The 20,750-nt window shown below is 34.1% G+C and overlaps 1 protein-coding gene across 6 annotated transcripts in view; it reads right to left on the bottom strand.

Moving 5' to 3' along the window:
- The window catches only part of Cdk8 (cyclin dependent kinase 8), a 144,836-nt gene that overhangs the window by 6,250 nt on the left and 117,836 nt on the right, over positions 1 to 20,750 (bottom strand). For 4 of the 6 annotated variants that reach the window (XM_004631041.2, XM_004631042.2, XM_023715102.1 and 1 more), the window contains 5 exons: positions 14,446 to 14,503; positions 12,087 to 12,218; positions 5,082 to 5,225; positions 2,636 to 2,705; positions 1,773 to 1,845 (listed from right to left, as the gene is read on the bottom strand). In XM_004631041.2, the coding sequence (XP_004631098.1) occupies positions 1,773 to 1,845; positions 2,636 to 2,705; positions 5,082 to 5,225; positions 12,087 to 12,218; positions 14,446 to 14,503 (477 nt within the window). The remainder of the gene's footprint in view (positions 1 to 1,772; positions 1,846 to 2,635; positions 2,706 to 5,081; positions 5,226 to 12,086; positions 12,219 to 14,445; positions 14,504 to 20,750) is intronic. The other 2 variants (XM_023715099.1, XM_023715100.1) reach the window with 2 other exon arrangements.

Raw genomic sequence — 20,750 nt, 5'->3', positions numbered from 1 at the left:
TATTTTGATCAGCTTGTGTATGATTTAATATATTACTGCTTGATAAATGCCACTCTAATAATGACGACTGAATACTTGCTAGTTAAAACACAGCTAATTTAAGGCTCTATGAATTTAGAAAGCTTGGTTCTAATACATAATATCTAAATTATGGTCTCTTAGTTATAATTTATAGTCTTTGACTCACTACAGTGTTTTCAGATAGCAGGCACTAAGCACTTTTAGTATGCAGCAGAATCACCTGGGATACAGCAGAACCACCAGCAGACTGCTGGGTCCCGGTTCCCAGTTTCTGATTGGTAAATCCGGGCAAAAGTCCAAAAACTTGGAAATCCAGCAAACTGCAAGGTGATGCCTCTGCTGTTGAACTGAGACCACAGCTCAAAAACCAATGCACTAATGGAAAATGACACAATTTACAGAACAACAGAACATAAGATATTTTAAAATGCAGATAAAATGCCAGTATGGTGAGATTCAAATTTAATGAACTAGTATTTTAATTAATGCCCATTTTTATTTTGGGGGTCAAAGGTGAGAGAGCCTGGACATGCCAATGGCAAATATTTTAAAAATGAAAACTGCACACAATGAGATTCTAATGAAGTTTTCAGAGGGGACCACCATGATCACCAACAATTAAGCCAGGACATCTCAGTAAATACAGCAAATAAACAGAAAGTATCTCTGAGGTTTCAGTGATGATGATAGTGAGTCATTTTAGACTATGAAGAGTGGCAGGAACTTGAGAAAAGTAGAGGAATTCCCCTAAGTCAGTGACGGCAAATCTTTTGCAGATGGATGTTCAAACTGTAATCCAAAACCCACTTATCACAAATGTCAGCACTAGGTTTTAGTTTAGGGAAAAAAAAAAATTCATAAACATCTTTTGTCCTAAAAAAAACCCATGTCTCATGGGTTTGCCACCACTGACTTAAAAATGACTTCTAGTCAACTATTGTCATTATTTTGTTAAAATAAGTCCATAATTTTGAATGATTAATTTCCCAATTTGGGGCCTGTTGTAAGTACATTAGAATAAATCATTATATGAACAATACATTGTGTGATAACATGCCAGGTTAAGCACTGCTTTTTAAACTGCTCATAGATAATGATACACATAATATACATCTGACATGGTATATTAACAAGTGCAAGATTTGGAAGTAGAAGCAAGAGAAGAAGTACAGCAGAAGCTGCAGCAGAAATGTTTGACAAGTAGTTTGATTACTATAAAGGAAAGTTTAACTCTTTCAAGGTAAAAGAAGCTCCAAGAATAGATGGGAACAAGGACCAAAATAATTTTAAGCCAGGTAAAATACAACTTGCTTTGCAAACTCTCTTTTTACATTATAAACCTTTTTTTGAAAATAGAAAACTGAAAAACATTTTTAATTATAATAATGTAGTATTGGAAATTTTATTGCAAATAAATTTAGGTTGGCAGTAACTGAACATATAAGTTACCTCGCCACAACATGGATTCATTTAAATTCTAGGACATTTCTCCATTACACATTGATAAATATTCTATTTTTCACACTCTTACTACCTTTAGAAAAGCTAAAATTATCAAACATTAGTCTGTCAAACTATGATACCAGTTTGGTAAAACAAGTATTTTCATGCACCAACAGGTCTCTGCATTTACTACTGAAGTATTTGACAAGTGTTGAGTAACCATAAAAAAAATGATTCAACAAAGCTTTAGTTTGGACTACTCAATGGGGGAGGATATGCATTTCATTAGTAATGTTATCAAAGCTTACCAAATGGAATGCTTTACTATCTGGTTTAACTTTATGTTTTTCCATATACTTGATAAGGCTGCAGTTGGTATACCTGAAAAAGAAATACTATGAAATATCTGTTAGCTTAGAAATTAACTTGATATTGGGGTACGGTCCTTCCAAAAGAATTATTTTGATAACTGGCACAATCACTTTATACATATATTACACACACACACACACACACACACACACACACACACACACACATTTGGTGTGATGATCATAAAAAGTAACAAGTCAGTTTTATATTTCATTCACTACTTACTCAAGTTTAACTGGATACTGATGACTAAATGCAACATAATTTGATGATTAACGTACACTGAATGTTTTCTTACATGAATTATATCTTAACAATTGTTTTAAGTAACACCTAGGCAAAAAGTCAAACTCAATCTTACCATAAAATTTAAAATACATTTTTTATCAGTTTTTAAACTGGACTACACTAATCCCTTGCCTTACAACATAAATAAATCTTAATTTTTCTCTTACTAAATTTGGATAAAATTACTACACAATCACCAAGGTCTGTTAGTTTTACTTCTCCAGCTGTGGTACTTCCCACGAACGTGTAGTTTCCAGAAAGTTATAAATATGGAAAGACATGAATTGATTTTTTCTCATATTTAAATCAGTTGTTAATATTATTCACCTACTCTCTATATCATCACTTTAGCAGCATTAAAAATGACTGACATCATAAAATATTTATTAAGAGTAAATAAAATTACTTAGTAGCCTTATGTTTAGTATCCCATTATTTTGAACATTCAATTTTATACTGAATATTCTCAAATGTCAAAATCAGCAAAGGGTCTATTTTCTTTGCAACTTACGTATTTCTTCTGAAATCTTTCATTAATGTTGAATGTTCAGGCATCTTTTTTATATCTTCCCAATCTTTATCTGTGAAATACATTGATAAATTTTTATGTTCCTAAATTCCTATTCTCAAGAATTTAAATAACTATTACTTCCACTTCATTAGGTTTTCTAACTTTTAAACCTTTATAAAAGTCCAGACTGCAAAACAAATGCTCTGCTACAGCAAACATCTTGAACTGTAAATATACTCTGTAATCTCTTTGTAGCTTTATATATCACTATCTTTTTAATTTTAAAGTGCTTATTTTCTCTGTGGTTTCCTATAAGCTGCTTTAATTATATCACTAGAAGGGGATAAGTTATAAGTAACTATTGTTAGTCCTATTTATATTAGTAAAACCACTTATATTCCCTTTTCCATCAAATTTCTTGGTTAAATTAATAATTAGTGTCTGTAATGAGAAATCCAAGATCTTTTCCCACATTGGCTTTAAGACAATACTTCTCTTTACGATATGGCCACTCTTTCATCTTATTAAATAATTTCTTGACATTAGTGATCAAGGTAAGTAGTAATAACTGTAGTAGAATGGGTGGGATATAATCAGTATAAATCAGCTGTTAGTTCCTCTTATTATTCAACATAACTGAAGCTAAGAAATACATTAAGTACAAAAATGTCTCAGTTTTTCTGGCTCTAGACTTAGTTGAACATTATAGGTTAGCTAACTTTCTTCTACCATTGTCAGGGGGCTGTTACTGACAGCCTACTAGGTACACAGTGTTGTACCAGTAGCTTAACAGAACCTCTAGCTTTGAAGTTCCTCAAGAGGTTTGCTAGATTTTGAACTGTTAAAACATCTGCTACCTATCATCTATAGACATCACATAACTTAAGCTCCTAAACAGAATTTTTTCCCTGACAATTTCCCTGTTCCAATTTCTTTATTTTGCCAATTTCTCAAGGTAGAAATCTTGAGTTAAGCTTTTAGTCATCTCTCAACTAAGCATGGCCTCCTAAAATTATAAATGTGTCCTTCATTCTCCATCTTTACTGACATTTTACGACTGTCGTACTTCTATAGCCAGCAGCTGGTTTCCTGGTTTCAGCTACTTCTTTAACTGATTTTCACATACCACTGCCATGCTAATCTTTGTGGAACAGAACATAAGTCACACCTCTAGCACTCGAGAACTTACGGATTCTCACTCTGCAATGTATCAGATATAAATTTTGCCACTTGCTTTTCCCAGAGTTTATTATAAACTGAGGTCACCTTAACCACTGAACAACGCTCTCATGTTCCTATCCCTGTGGGCCTCAGAAATAGTGGATATATTCAGAAACAGCAATAAAAGGCCATTCCTCTCAATCTACTCAAATAATCTACTGTTTAAATATTTACTTACAGCAGTACAATGTAAACTTGAAGAGGGTAAGAATCATATTACCAATATTGTGGCAATACTTTTTATTCAAGACAGTGTCTGACATGGGAGGTACTCAATAAACTCTTAGTGAACAAATGAAAATCCAGTCACAACAAAGTGGTCCTCTAAAAACTATTATAGTAATATCCATGTAGGTATTGTACATTTACTCATAATTATACCCATACAAAATAATATGGAATAAAAACTCCCATTCTGTATCAGTCTTGAGTTTTAGTGATCTGAGAAATATTCCCAATAAGATATAACTTCTATTAAGTATCTCACTAGCTAGAATTATTTGGGTGTTCCAAACAAATTTTTATCATTCTGGACCTCTAACCAGTTTTGACTAAGTGATGAATTGGCATGCTGTGGTATATCTAAAAACTGGGATACAGGTGAAGACATGTAATACCAGGGATGAAACATCTATAAATTTTCTCCTGTTGGAAAGCAGTGGGCTAACTCATCATGGAGTACTATGACTTTCACCCACATTTTTGTTGGCCTAAGACTACTAAAAAATAGACTTATTGACAAGGGTTAGAAAGCAAAAATGCTATTAGTCAATAATGTGATTTGGCACAGTGCCCTATATAGGAATAATATTCAAAGTTGGTATTCGATTGTCAGGTAGTAAGAGTATTAAATGAGCGCCAGAAAAAAAAAAAAAAATTCCACTACTGATTTTATAGCTCCTATTGGTCAGAACAACAGGTATCTTTTTAATACAGATATTATAAAATTTGTATCACTTTAAACACCAAACAACAAAACAAGAAAGCAAACAAAATGAAACAAAATTTTCAAATTCAGGAAACCCAGAAATATTTTCATGCTGACATGTGAATTCTACAAATTTTGCTGACTACTGCTATGAATTTTTGATAAATGCCAAGTCATAAAAATGAAGAAATCAAATAAAGAGTAGCTTTAATCAGCCAAAAGCACACACCTTTCTAATAAGATATTTAAGTTCAGACAACAGTGATTTTAAAATGAAAACAAAATCATAATGTGTACCTGCAGGAAATCCCATTACATTGAATATTCTGTCCAGCTGGTCATGGTGATAAGGATTACTAGTTTTGATGTCCTCTTGTCGACAGTGAAATATTGGTTCTGACGTTAGTAGTTCTGCAAATATACACCCTATAGCCCAAATATCTTTAAAATAAAAAGAAAAAAAGAAAAAAAGAAACAGAAAAAAGGAAAAAAGAAAAAGAAAGGAGGAAAATAAAGTGGTTCTTTCCAAAAGAAAATGCATTTTTAATTTGGTGGGGAGTGTTTTTCTTTCTTTTTTCCCTAATAAGTCATATTAATCAGAAGCAATTATAATTACTAAATATCAGAATACTATAAATATATATATTTGCACCCTACTACCCAATTTTTTTATTCTCTATTAAACTCTATCTCACCCAGTAGCTTTATTCTCAGACTACTAAAACTTAGTAGCTGGGTTTTTGGTGTATTTTAATGCCTCAAACACTAAAAGCTGTATATGGAACATGGGAACCACAAGCAAACTAAACAAAAAAGCAAACAGAAAATACAAACAACCTTTGAATTTGGGCCCTTGCCAAAAACAATCAGCACAAAATTTTATGGTGATTTTGTCTTACTTACTTGCAAATTCTAAAAATTATCTTCTCTTGCTGCCACTAATTAGCAAGGAACCATCTAATGAGTAAAAAGCAACGCTTGACCTCAAAAATTCTGATAAAACAGTATTTCTACTTGGACAGATTTTCTTTTAATGTGCTTTTTTACGGTGTAGGAGTGTCCACTTTTTAAAATTTAATCATTTAGTATGTAGGACAAGATCATATAAATATATTAAACATATAAAGCCCACTTACTACCTTTAATACGTGTATGAAGGCTTTAAATTATTAAGATTATTTACAATAGTTGGTAAATGTATTTTTTCTGTCTGCAATAAAGTCAATTACCTTAATTGACAAGATGTCAGTTAATTTTCATTAATATTAAATTCGTGTTCAAGAGAATCGTTATACAGGGAACAATTACAGATCAATTTAGAATCTAAAGCTGAAAACATATTTCTACTCTTAATACCTTACATTAAAAATGTTATTTTCCCTACACTGAGTACAAGGTTGTGCAAACAGAAGATGCTCAATAAGTAGTTTCTAACTAATCTAAATACCTGTGGCAAACATCAATAACTATCATGTCAAACAAAGAAAGAAAATTATTTTGTTGAAGATGGTTACTCAGGAATATTAGTAACTATAATATAAGAAATGTGAAACAAGTTTATAAATGATAATTCCTAAACTTCAAAATTTAAAGACATTTAATGTAATATAAAATTATCATTTTTCAGAATAGCAAGTTAGTTATCTATACATAAGAGTCACACTCTGACCAAAAATAAGTGATTTTCTGAAATGACACCATTTTTCCATATGGCTATGCCATATAAATCTGATCTCTCATACTCTTAATTCCACATAAGCAAGCAACTGAAGCAGGATCACGAACAGGAATGATGGATCATTCTGCATGTTTAAAATTCTCATGGAACATGAAGACACGGTAACAATTTGTTTACCTATTAAAAATTCCCAAGAATAAAATTAATTATATAAAGAAAGATGAGAGAAAAACTGTTTAGCCATCATAAAAACTCTATTGGTTTTAAAATAACAAGTCAGGGTAAGTAGGAAAAAGTAGTTTATGGAGTCCTGCTTTACCATGCCCCAAATAGCTCTTCCTTTGTCTCTTCTATTTTCTCTGATCTGTATTAGTTTCACTGCCCTTCTCTTCAAAGTCCTTATCTGGACACTAGTCATGAATTGTGAGTGAAGATAGTTGGTTAGGCTTTTATTTCTGAGAAGTTTCTAAATTTTTGCAAGTCTCTCTTTTCTAAGTTATATATATTTTTCATATTTTCTCTCCAGCTTACTTCTCTGCTTAACCCCTTTCAGGAAGAATTTCCAAGTTAAGAACATGTAAAGCCTATCCACATCTCAAGGTGTGTGATGCGCATATATAGCTACTCCAACAAAGTAGCTAGTAACTGGAACATGCTAAATTGAGAGGGAAAATTTTGCCAAATATTTTAATCCATAGGTGCATACAGCCAAGTTTTATCTTAATAAAAAACAAGTTCTCATCTCCTTGTCTTACTGTATACTTTTCTCTTAACAGAAAGCCACCTGACAGTGTGTGTGTGTGTAGCTATTTAAGGATGAACTTAAAATTTAATACTGTTTGGTGATAATTAATTACAGACTGACTATAACTCTTACAGCCCTCTTCTCAGAGTCAATTAAATAATTAAAAATACACTTAATATTTTTAATAATTAATTAAAATTTGTCCCCAGGATTATGTTTACTAGCTTCTCTTCTCTTCTTTTCCTCTTTCTCTCTGGTTTAATGATTCAGCTTGTAGTCTGTAAAACTATGTAAATAACTACACCCCACATTTGTTTGGAGTGGAGGGTAGAAAAATATTAGTTTGATGGGTCCAGATCAGATTTTTTTTCTGTGTTTTTGCTCCTTCTTAGTAGCCCTAAGTTTAATATACCCAGTGAATTCTAACAGATTTAACGGTTTTAAATGTTGGTTTTAAAATAAATATATGAATGTATTCAGCAAATTATATGTCCATTCAACTACAAGGTTCTTCACACCATAACTACCAGACAAGTAAGTAAACATGCTAAGAACATTCTTGATGGGAAACTTTAAGAATGGTGTAAGGAATCTGCTGTGTGCTGCATTGAGCAAACATTTAGGCTATCCTTACAGTTAACAGGAAGAATGGGAGCATGTAGTCAAGGCTGAAATGTAAGATTTATTTTATATCTTATTTTTTAAAGCATATATTAAAAAATGGCACCTGTATGGTTTCTCTCAAACAAAAACCAGCCAGATAACTATATCATAACTTTTGTTTAGTTTTGCTTTTTGAGACCAGGGTCTTTCTGTGTATGTAACCCAAGTGGGCCTCAAACAATCCTGCCTCAGCCTCCTGAGGCTGAGGAGTACTTATAATTGTGTACCACCATGCCTGGTTCTACATTATAACTTTTTGAGTCAATGTTTCGATAGAATAAAAGTGTTCTCTAAGATTGATCCTGGCCAAATCAGATGCATGGGGTCAAGGATAGAGACCACCATTGCTGAAGAAATGGCACTGACATTGGTTTTTAGCATTTGCAGCTATGTCGGCTCCTTCTGTGATTGCTCTCCTACACAGAAGGCAGTTATTTCTATCTAAAGCCACAGAACTCTTAGAACTGAAGGAGATCTAAAAGGTGACTTCAGGTAAATTCTCATTTTCAGAAAGTAAGACTAAAGGACTAAATACATATGTAAACCCAGTCTCTAGCATGACAGAGCTAAAATTAAACTCACATGATCTTTGCTACTTCCACTGTTCAAAGAGGGCAAAGTCCTTTTATACATCTATTGATATTATCTTCTCATGTATGTTATAAACTTAAGGGTAAGGCTCAGAATTTGCATTCATGTTGGTTTCTCCTGAATTTTAAAATGTTTTCATAATAATTCCCTACATTTTGAGGTTGGTGATGAGCAAGAGGAGGGAGATAAACACGAAAACAGGCTTCTCTCTTCCTAGTTATACAGCTATGGAACAAGGGAATCAATCTTTCTAATCACTGGTAGTTTTATTTGTGGCACACAGCCTGCACTAAAGCTTATGGACTAAATAATGACCTAAAAAATAAGTTATATGAATTTTCAAAATGTTCCCCCAAATAAATAAATTTAATTAATTTCTTAGGAAAAACAAGACAATGAGCTAGAGCCACAATTTTGTGATATTGTATTTTTTACTCAATTCAAAGTCTCAAAAGTTCAGTGAAATGAAGTGGAGATCAGTATTCATTCCTCATTTATACAGTCTGTTAATGTCTTACAAAAAGTAACAATGCTTTGGAATATTCATTTCCTAGGTGAAACAAATTTGGGAAATAGCATGTATTAAAACACAGGACTAGCTTAAGTAATTTTTACTTTTCTTTCAAGCTAGTTTTTAAAAAGATAAATATATTTTGGACTTTTTTTTTTTTTGTATTTTAGGGAAGGGTTTATAGGGTGTTCAGAGTCTTACTACTAGATCAGATTCATAGTAATCTGCCTGTTTACAGCCTCCCAAGAGCTGGGATTACAGGCATGTGCCACCACGCCTAGTCTCAATTGCCATCTCAGCGCACCCCTGGAGCAGGGCTGGCACAGCAGGCCCAGGTTGGAGTAATTTTAGATATACAGAAGAGTTGCAAAGACAGTACAGAAAACATATCTAACTGACTCACCCATGTATTTTTCTATAAAATAAAATGTGATCTCAAAGCAGGAATGAAGATCAGTGAACATAAATATTTTGAAAGACATGTTGGACTAAAGTTTTACACAGTCAGTGACCACAAATATTTATCCTTTCCTACTCTAGAAGCTACATTAAAATGATAGGAGAGTCCTAACAGTGTAAATCCCAGTAACAAAAGGATAGGAAGAGACTGTGAGGGACAAGAATCATTCACTTATTTAAAAGAGGAAAGAGTTCTCACTGCACACCGGGGGGCACTGGTTTCCAGTAGTGAACAGGACGATGAGATCTACCTGTTTTGGTGGATTCTGGATATGTTCAAGGTAATGTAGACAATAAGGTGGAAGTATAAGGGGAGAAGAGGTTTACTTGATATTGTGATTGAGGAAATTCTTTGTAGCAAGGTATTATGATTACAAGTAGAACCTGGCTATGTGAAGGATCTGTTCTAGGCAGATACATAAAAACATTTCTTTTTTTTTTTTGGTGGAACCGGGGATTGAACTCAGGCCCTTGCGCTTGCCAGGGAAACGCTTATTCCACTGAGCCATCTCCCCGGCCCCATAAAAACATTTCTAGACGATGGAAGGCAATGAAACAATTCAGAGAAAGTCTCAGTCCATAGTACCGCTGTTCCGTGGAAAGTACATTCATCCTATACAGCTCTGAAAAGGTTTTGTACTGGGTAATACTAGTTGTAAAGTCAATCTTTTAATCAATAGATATTCTTCCCACTCACTACCACTGCCCTGGGCTGGTACTGAGTATAGGCTAAAAGTTGAGGCAATTCTTCCTTGAAGATTTAGAATGGCCTCAGATCATAGGCTTATACATCCTGGTATTTAGGGTTTCTCCAGAAAACAGTGACCTGTTGCCATCGTGTATTCACCAATCTATATCAGTCCCATAAAGTGTACAAAATGCCAAGTGGCTTTCTGTAAAGTGATTCTTAAATAGAGAAGTTGAAGCTCACTAAACAGTTGAAGAATACTTGCCACATGGAAGGGAGAGATCAAGACATGCAAGTGAAAAAGAGTATCTACAAGGAAAAAAGATGATTATTCGGGGTATATACAAATTACAAACAAAGAAGTGTTGTACTCATAGATATATGAGAAGCTTTTCCCTCTCATAAGACAATATAAGATATCATGGAAAAGTAAAGATTAGAAACAAAGAATTCCTAGAAAAGAGAAAGAAACTATGAGAAAAAACAAAACAACAACAACAAAAAAAAAACAAAAACCAGTATAAAGGATCAACTCGAGAAGTGCAATACCTGACCACACTGAGTTTAGGAAGAGTAGAAAACATTCAGGAGGAAATCAGAAGACCACACAAGAAAATCTTTCAAAAACACAGGACAGGAACTTCAGACTGTGCCCAGCAAATAACTGTGAAATGTGAAAATGAGAAATTCTTTGTTTTCAGAAAGGAATCCCACCCCCTAGGTACCTAGCAGTGACTGAAAACAAGACTGACGTGAGACCTCATTAGCTACATGTATGCTAGAAGACCAAGTATCAAAGTTCAGAAGGAATACAATTTAGAACCTATAATTAAAAACCTTCCTATCAGGTGTGATAAAAGAATTCTTCAGAGTTGGAAAATTCTTATCTATAATATCATGTAAAGGAAGTTACTTAAGAATATACTATAGTAAAATAAGAGATAAAGTCAAGGGATCCAGAAAGAGATGCAACCCAGGAAACTAAAATGGGGAAATGTCTTAATGAGATGGTATAGTAGACCTGGAGAACAATCATGTAAGAATAGAAGAGTCCAAGATGGAGTTAGTGAATAAAAGAAACACAATTTCATGACATTTGGAGAATACAGAACGAGTTAGTTAAAGAAGCCATAAACACATATAAGAGAAAAAAGAAAAGGACATAAGAAAAAACTATCTGATGAGAAATTTTAACCAAATAAAATGAAGCAGTATAAAGCTGTCAATAATGGATAACCAAAGAAAAAATACTGAAGTAGATGAGTTTTTCATTCATAATATATAACTAAGGCACAAACAACTGGGAACTATGGTTAGCAAACAAAAAGTATAAATACTGACAAAGTGATGGTGATGATGACATGACTACCAGTTTACAAACTGAAAAGTTGGTGGGTGAAGAAATGCATAAAGGGGCTAGGGAGATAGCTCAGTAGAATAAACGCTTCCCTGGCAAGCGCAAGGGCCTGAGTTCAATCCCCGGTTCTGCCAAAAAAAACCCATAAATAGTGATTTCCTAATTCTTTTTATAAAAGGGAGGTAAATCAATATCATCAATAATGGAGAAGGGGATTAAAAGGTCCTAAACAGCTAAGTTTTTTTTAAATAAGCTTTTTTCTTTAATACTAGAGAAATCTTTTACAAGTTAGCATTTCTTTTGGTGAAAGAAACATTTATCGGAAGTTTAAGGACTTCAAAAGTATACTACACTATTTTTCTTTATAAATAAAATTAAATGTAAACTACTTAAAACAGATTGGACAGTATTATCAAATTTATTAAAAAATTTGTGAATATGTTTATATCTACAGTTGTGCTATGCTAATGACTATATATTACTAGGTAGTGAAATTCTAAGTGAGTTTTTGCTCTTTTATAATTTATTATATTACTTGATGTAAAAATATAAAGTAAGTATTATTTACAGAAACCTTAAAAGTCACGGAATTTTAATTGGTTTTACTCACCAATAGCTTTGGTATAATGTCTTGCTCCAAGCAGTAGTTCTGGGGCTCGGTACCAGAATGTTACAACCACCGGATCCAAATCTGCTAAAGGCTTCAAAGGTGAATTAAATAATCGGGCAAAGCCCATATCAGCTGTAAAATAATAATAAAAAGATAAGATTAAATAAGTAGATTTTTATAAGTCTGATTAGTCAAATTTTATCATTGTTACTTAGTAATATATGAAAAATGTGCTAAAATCTGGGGAAGGAAAAAACCATAAAACATCTTACCCTTTTTAGAAGTCTAAATATGTTATACAAGTTTGAGATCTTTGTTCTTTTGGAACTAATGTCACCCAGCTCTTTAACTGGGTTATAGATAAACTTTGCTGCCAGAGGTCACATGTGACCCTACTCCTCTGGGCAGATTTCTTTTCATCTGTTACATCATCACTGGGGACAGAGTTGCTGGACTGCATTTCCATTCTTTGTACCTGTCCTGTGCACTGTAGAGCAAAGCTTTCCATTATTTGCATCAATAAGCCTGTTCACTGGTATAATCAAGAGATGACTATGTGGTAATTTAACATCTCAATTTCCCCCCACTTCTTTGGTGGAATTTTACTAACTTAGTTTTAAAGATCATACTATTTCTATAAGCCAAAAACTTTAAAAGTCATCTAATTCAACCATATCCATTTTCACATGAGGAAACTGAGGTTCAAGAAGACACAAACTCAAACTCAGAGCTGGCCCTGAGCACAGAAACAGTTTGTGGCATACAAGAAGAGTTTAAAATGTAACATAGCTATTTGAGTACTATTCTTTATCCTACTAAATCAAAATCTTCTTAAAAACAAAAACTATCTTTTTCATTTCTCTACTGTTAACAGTACCACATACAGGGTCATTATATATACTTTTGCCTAATATATGTTAAATGACCACAATTCATACCAGCTATGAAGATTTTTAAGAGTCATCCATTATTGGGCATATTCCATTTTATTCTTCTGTATGGGTATTTTTTTAAGTGAAGTAACTTCTCCTTTAATCAGCTTAATTATGGAGGGTACAGGAATTTTAAAAATTGGTAAAGAATTAAAATGAGTCAGATCACTAAATACTGGTTTACAGAAGAACTTAAATATGAAAGCTTTAATACTGCCCAAATTGGCTAACATCATTCATATACTTTACATAGATACATAATCCCAAACTATTTTAAAGTTTTCCCAAATCATACAGTGAAGATCACATTTGTGTCTACTCTCTCTTTTCTATACCTTGAATTTGCATTTGAATTTGATGCCGGCAAATCAGACCAGATAGGCTCTTTTAAAAGACCACTGAGGACTTAAGACATTTGATGACACAGGATGAATACTAACTGGGCCTGGTTCTCAAACAAGGCCAATGGCTTGGCGTATACCAAACTATATCATATTATCTCACAATTAAAAATTTGTATCATGAAATAGTATTTCAAGAGTATAATTGGAAGTGCAAGGTGAGCTCTTGGGGATTTATAAGGAAGAATAGGGAAGAAGGGTTAAGAACACCCAAGTTTTTCTTTGTTGGTAAAGTAGTACAGGTCAGCTGATACTTTTAATACATATTAAACCTTGCAGTCAGAAATTACTATTAACTTCATTATATGCTCTCATAATCCTGCTGCCTTCAGATGAATATAAGTTAATAATTTCTTCTACACACACAAAAAGACAAACTAAATGTAAGTAACCAACACAACTGACAATAAGGAAAATAGGATAAATAAATTTAGTTTCAGCCTTACGGATTATTAAACAAGAAGTGAATAAATTTTTTCCTTGCTATATAGGAAAACTGCTATCAGAAAACATGCTAAGGTATATAATGCCCATTAACTTTTCTCCCATTTACAACTATCACAGTCTATCAGAACTTAAGGTTCTGTACCTATCTGGCCATAAAGTTTGGAACTCTCAATCTAAATGAAGTCAAAAGAGGTACATGTTTTCATCCAATGAGGTTCAGGTGAACACAACTGATGGCAGAATTATCAGCATACTGTATGCCCTTGTAAGTCAAGGTGAGGCTGGCCTCTAACAGGGATAGAAGCCACTCACCTAAATAGGCTGTGTTTAATGAAGGCAGAGGTTTCTAGGAAACTTGCACAGCTTGTTTTATAATTAGAACTTCTGTCGCCAAAGAATGTCTGACACCTTTGAAGAGTGTGGAACAATTTTCACTTTTATGTATACTTTTTAGAAATGATTGTATCATATGGAACTATATGAATATATGCATACTATTACAGCAAAAATTAGACATAATATGTCTGCCTGCAAAGTTTTAAGAGTGCTACGCTGTGACTTATCAAAGATATAACATACCAATTTTTACTCTTCCTCGCTCAGGACCTTCACCCATAACTAAAATATTAGCAGGTTTCTGTGGAAACAAAATAGTGTTTTTTTTCAGTAGACAGTAGTGGTTTCTTTTAAAGAGAATATATGCCAATATAACATAAATCCACCTTTAAAAAACCTAGTTTACTAAAAAATTAAAACGAAATACAGGAAGTCACCAAAGGAACTGTACACATATATATGTAAAGCGGTATGCAAATTTCACGAAGGCTCAAATCTGGCACTGTTTCTCTCCATGAAGAATTAAGGCTTTTCCTGGCCTTTTTATTGTCCTGCTTTCATTACAATGGGGCATCTAAAAGAAACTTCATGTTAAGGTTTTCTTAAGCTTGATTATTTAAAATGTTCTGTGACATTAATGAAAAGTAAATCTGCTTTAATATAAAGTAGCAAATTAAGTACAGGTAAGGAGTTACCTGCTATCCTTTTCTGGAAACTGCCAAGTATGTATTTATGTTTAAATAAATACAGAAAAATTTTATAATCGTTTATAAATATGTGAATAGGAATTTTTCATGACAGGAATGGCTATGAAGTTTTTATTTTTAAATAGAAAGTAAGTTTTCATTAAAGTAATATACTAAAATATACCAGATAAATTGCCACCTATGACTTATTATGACTGTACTCTATTACATTAAAAGTTGCTATTTCCTTGAGCAGAAGGAAGAGAAGGAAGAAAATGAGAGGAAGGGAAGGGGGAGGAGGAAGAGTGGAAAAGGAAGAGATCTTTGATTTCCTCTCCAAATCCTACTTTGCTATCCCTATGTTCTTGATCTAATTTAATTCTACCAATCTGTTAAATAAAGTGAGATTAGAATAACTCTTTAAATATTCACTAAAACAACCTTAAAGTCAAATTAAAGGTTTGAATGAAAGCTGTTTACAGTGGTAACCATTTCATAGGCTTCACCGATCATATTTAAGGATGCCCTCTATGCTCCTAGTTGCAATTTATAGTATATTATTTTACTAACTGCGAAAAATCCAAATTACTTTCTTTATAACCAGCTCAAAAATAATTCCCTGAAATGGTAATAAGGAGATTTCAGAAGTTAAAAATTACTACAATTTTCAAGTTAAAGAAAGTAGGCACTGAAGAGATTAAATAAATTGTCCTATGTATACTCAGGAAGACTGGGGGCAGGAGTGACTGTCTCATAACAGTCCAGAGATCCTGTCCCAATACATAATACTGAAAATAATTTTATGTAGCAAGTTTTTGAATTAATATGTATTGCTATAAAGTTTTAGTTACCGAAGAAATTCCAGATTCTTTATCATTACCACACACACATTCCTAATCACTGGGGTAACTGGCTAAGTACCAAAAGGTAAGCACAGCACTAACAATATTCCCTGTGAACTACACTCAGGTGCTGCAGAGGACAGATAAAATTGTTTTTTTGTGTACATTAACCAATATTAGGGTAATCTCTGCAGTTTCCTAGGCCCCAGACTATTTCAAAAGGAAGTCAGATTTCTGAGATAGGGTGAAATGCTGAAGAGCAAGGAAGACTTTCCAAGTGGAATCAGGCAGCATTTCTATTCAGGTAGGGGGAGAAACTTGTTCTCAGCTCATGATGGAAGCTGGTTCAGGACAGCACTTTTATGTCTAAGCCAGAATTCTCTCCCCCTATCCAAGCCCCTCTTAAATACAGTCTTCTTAACCTCATCTTGAATCTTTTCACAACAGTTCTATCTTCTGTACCACTGCCAGGGTTATCTTTCTAAAACAAGTCTAATTACATTACTGTCTCAAACAGAACCTTCTATAGGAACATAGAAAATTACAAGATTAGGAAAAAGAGTAGATCACGAAATGATACATAGATGACTATGAGAATTACACTTTAAAGTTCTATGAGAAAGAATTAGAACGAAAGTGTTTAACTTATACAAGTATGGATGAGTTCTCCCCAAAATTTCTTGGAATGTTTTCACTATTACTAAAATACTTCAGCTTTGATCAGTCTCTCCCTTCCAATGAAGAAGACTCATTCTTTGCAAGGGAATGTAAGTTACTTGCAAGCTGCTTCTACCCTCCTCCCCAAGTGCCTGTGAATGTACTTCAACTGGACCACAATCTCCTTCCACATCATGGCATTGTTACATCATGTCCCAAAGCATCTTTCCTCTGCACTACAGGACAAAAATTGACCTTCCCCTTAATGACAGAACAGATGAAAACACTCTGAATATAGACAGTTTATACCACAATGTTGCATATGGTTAAAACTTGATCCCCTTACCACTCATCCCTCTACCCCATTTCACTCTACCCCATCCCACATCACAGAGGTATAAGCTGATTAATTTGTCTACTGTGGTGGGTTTTTCTAATTTCAGCATTCAATCTCAAAGAACTCCATATCTCACAAAGTACACTACATGCACGGATACATTCCCTGCTTCTATTTTAGATGAAGTGGAAAAGATCTTTCTCATTTTTTTGGAACAAACTTGGCAGCTGGGCCCTGAACTAAGATATCCTGGGATGGGTGTTACTGGCCAATCCGGCACTAGGGAAAAGTAAAAAAACTGTAGCTTTTCATTTTAGATTCCCTTTAGTCTAGATTTACTAGAGTAATGAAGTTTCAAACCCAGGTTTGAGCACTGTTAAGGAATACACAAACTGTCAAATTCTGACATAGTATTAGAGTGTAGGTCCAAGCCCTAGTAAGTAAAAAATTTGCTTGACAGCTCATTACCTAGTACATGATCTGAAACAAGTTTTGGGGTGGAAAGCCAACTAACCAGCACTTCAGTCTTCTTTCAACAATGCCTTTACTTTTAAGTGAAGATTCAATTTGTACATACTTATGAAAGGAAATGACCTTAAGTGTTGTTTTGATAACTATTTATAAACAGTGGATCCCTCTGTATGTTTTCTCTTTTTTTTTTTTTTTTTTGTACAGGGTCTCATTATACTGTTCTGACTCGTAGTGATCCTTCTGTTTTCAGGCTCCCCAGTGCTGGGATTACAGACATGCACCACCATGCCTGGTCTTTTGCATATTATTTCTCATGGTAACATTTTATATTCTCCAGAGTATTAGTCTGATTTAGCAGACAAATCTTTCCTGAAATATAACAGAAATCAAGACAAAAATGAAGGAAAGGTCTTAGTGATCATGAATATTATCATTATTTGTGTTGTTGCTTAGTACTGAGAGGCCTCAAAAGACTGGGTAAACATTTTTTAGTTCTAAATGCCACGTTGAAATAAAACTCTTCAGGAAAATTAATTTCTTTTTCTTTAAAATGTATTTGGTTATTGCAGTGTCTCACCATGCAGCTCGGACTTGTGATTTTCCTGCTTTCAGCCTCCGCAGCACTGCAATTATAGGCATGTACCATTACGGGTCTGCTCAGCCCACCCTTCGGGGAGGGAGGGTGTTGGCTGGCATGACATGTGGTGCTACGGATTGAACTGTGGTCCCCAGGCTGGCTAAGCTTGCCTAAGCAGGCACATTAGTCTGCTGGGCTATCGCACCAGCCCAAGAAAGTTAATTAAGGGCTTCTTTCCTTTCTCTTTTTGCATATTACAGCAAAATCTGGTAGCAGCAAGTTTTAGTTCTAGTGCTAAAACTTCAAAGTGTTAACAAGGGAAGCAATTAGCAATTTTTCTTATATGCTATCAAACACAATCATGTTCAAAGAATTCTGCTGTGTCATGCTGATGAGACAAACATTCCATTAAACTGCAATTGGTGCCATCAGGGAGACCATAAGGCCAATATAACCAAAAAGTCTTATAATCTCATGGCAGTGTCTTCACATATAGGTACATTCTGCCCAGAAACAACTATAGAACTTGCAATACAACCTGATACAAATCAGTAAGATATTGTCTGAAGATCAGGTGTGCTTCTTATTTTATTTCTCATGTGTGTTTTTCTGTGTATGTCTACTGGGGGCATCTAACTCTGTAATGAAAGAACATGATACATTCTACAGTCTGCTGGCCTTTTTTCCTCCTGCTGCTGTGCTCCCAAAACACTCACTGGTATTTCCTAAAGCCAATGTTTGCATTTCAGAGGCAAATGGAGGCAAATAGGAGGCAAATGCCTCCTCATAGGAGGCAAATGGTTTCCAGCGTTTTTTATGCAAGGGAGAGAGCACTGACACTCAGCAGAAACGGTAAACTGGATTCACTATAGGCAGCAACTCTGATGGAAAAGTAAGGCTACTGGGAGCTCAATCTAGAGTAAAGCTGATCATCTGTCATAGCTGTCTGACAATGACATGAAAGTGGAGGATGGTAACATGTCCATCGAGTTCACTGGATGAACTTTATTCTTTGGGATGAAATGAGGTCTTCATGTTTACTAATGGGGCAAAATGAGGCATTAAATATGTATTAAATAAAACTTAAAACAATTTCAAAACAAAATAGGAGAATAATAATAGTTAATGAAACAAGAGAAACCAGTAGTATAATTCTTTTTTCCCTCCCTTTTTCTCTTCTTTCCTTTACCTTTCTTCCACCCTAGAATGAAGACTTTTAATTAACAGAAAAGGCTGATTCTTCATGAATCTATGAAAAAAGATAGCAATGCATAAAAATATCATTGTCAGTGCTTTGGAGACTATAAATCATATAACATGGTAGCAAACTTTCTAGACACTCAATGATGACTTTGTTTGGTTAAAAAATCATTTTATGTAGGTTGAGTATCTTTTATCTGAATGGTGTGGAACTGGAATTGTTTCAGATTTTGGACTTTATTTTGGATTTTGGAAAATAATCATATGATACATATAATGAGATTATTTTGGGAATTTGAGGTAAGATTTATCTTGAGAATGGGACTAAAGTCTTAACATGAAATTTACTCATGTTCCATATACATATAGTTTGAAGGTGACCTTATATAATATTTTAAAGAACCTCATGCATGAAGCACAAGTTTTACAATGTGGAATTTTCTAGTTATGGTTCCTTAATGGCACACAAAAAAGTTCTGACTTTTGGAGTATTACAGATTTTGGATTTTTGAACAAAGGACGATCAAACCATACTTTAAAAAATACTGAAATAACTAATTCTGATATAGAATGTATCTCTTACGAGATTCAGACGCAGACAGCAAAGTCTTTTGTGTTTTGACACTGGCCTCACTATGTAGGCTGGGCTTGAACTTAGAGATTTTCCTGCCTGAACCTCCCAAATGCTGCGATTACAGGTGTATGCCACCACATCTGATTACGAATGTCTTAAATGTACATATATTTGGTAATTATAAAAAAGCAGTTTTAAAGAAATTTTTTAAAAGAATTAGACTACTGATAAAAATCTAGAAATTTAGTAAAAGTGGTCTGGAAGAGTTTTATGATATAGTTTTTGACTTTTTCTTCAAGGCTTAGAAGTTCTCCACTTTTTTTTTTTTTTTTTTTTTTTTTAGTACAGGGTACACGGAGTCTCACTACATAAATCAGACTAGTAGTGATCCTCCCGTTTTCAGCCTCCCAAGCACTGGAATTACAGGTGCATGTCACCACACCCAATCTCAATCACTGCCTCAGTGAGCCCTGGGGGTGGGCTGGCATGGCACACCAGGGATCGAACCCCGGCCACTGTGTTCCACCTAAGCAGGCGCTTTAGTCTGCTGAGCTATCTGGCTGACCCTTTTTTTCCTTCTAATATTAAACTTACATCGGTGTTATTGCTGATAATCTTGAAAGAGACATTATCATCTTCCCATAAAGTTTCTTGCCTTTCATTTTAAATTTGAAAGGAACACATAGAAGAACTCTCAACTATTTCTATCTGCTTCATAAGAACAACATGAGTGTTACTGGTAACACATTTTCTACCACAAACAATTCACATATTACACATTCATTCACATGATTACTGAATTAAGAGGGACTGAGAAACTAGACATAGCCAGTTTGTGCTGTCCAAGAGCCACAGTCTAAATTCAATGGGTAGGCTACAGTGGAGTGTCAGAGATCTGACCACTTGAAATGTGGAGGACAAGGCAGGTGTCCCAAGGACTCCTGGAATAATGGGGCTTGTATCAGTGCACAAATGAAAAGAGTACAATTATGTAGGGACTTAAAGTTCAACATATCAATACTTGATGAAAAATACCTGTTCCTTATTATGCCTAAGATGTTTGAAATGCAGAGACAGTGAGGTTAAGCTTAATAGCCTAAATCGCTTGATAATAACAATAAGCTTGTCTTCTGGATGGTTAACAACCTAAGTTTGCAGACCAAAATTAGAGAAAAAGGAGGGCTACAAGGAAAGCCAACATTTT

Source organism: Octodon degus, unplaced genomic scaffold, assembly GCF_000260255.1.
Source record: "Octodon degus isolate 3935 unplaced genomic scaffold, OctDeg1.0 scaffold00038, whole genome shotgun sequence".
Classification (NCBI taxonomy): domain Eukaryota; kingdom Metazoa; phylum Chordata; class Mammalia; order Rodentia; family Octodontidae; genus Octodon; species Octodon degus.
The sequence above is the reverse complement of the archived record's forward strand: the minus strand, read 5'-3'. Positions and strand labels throughout refer to the sequence as shown.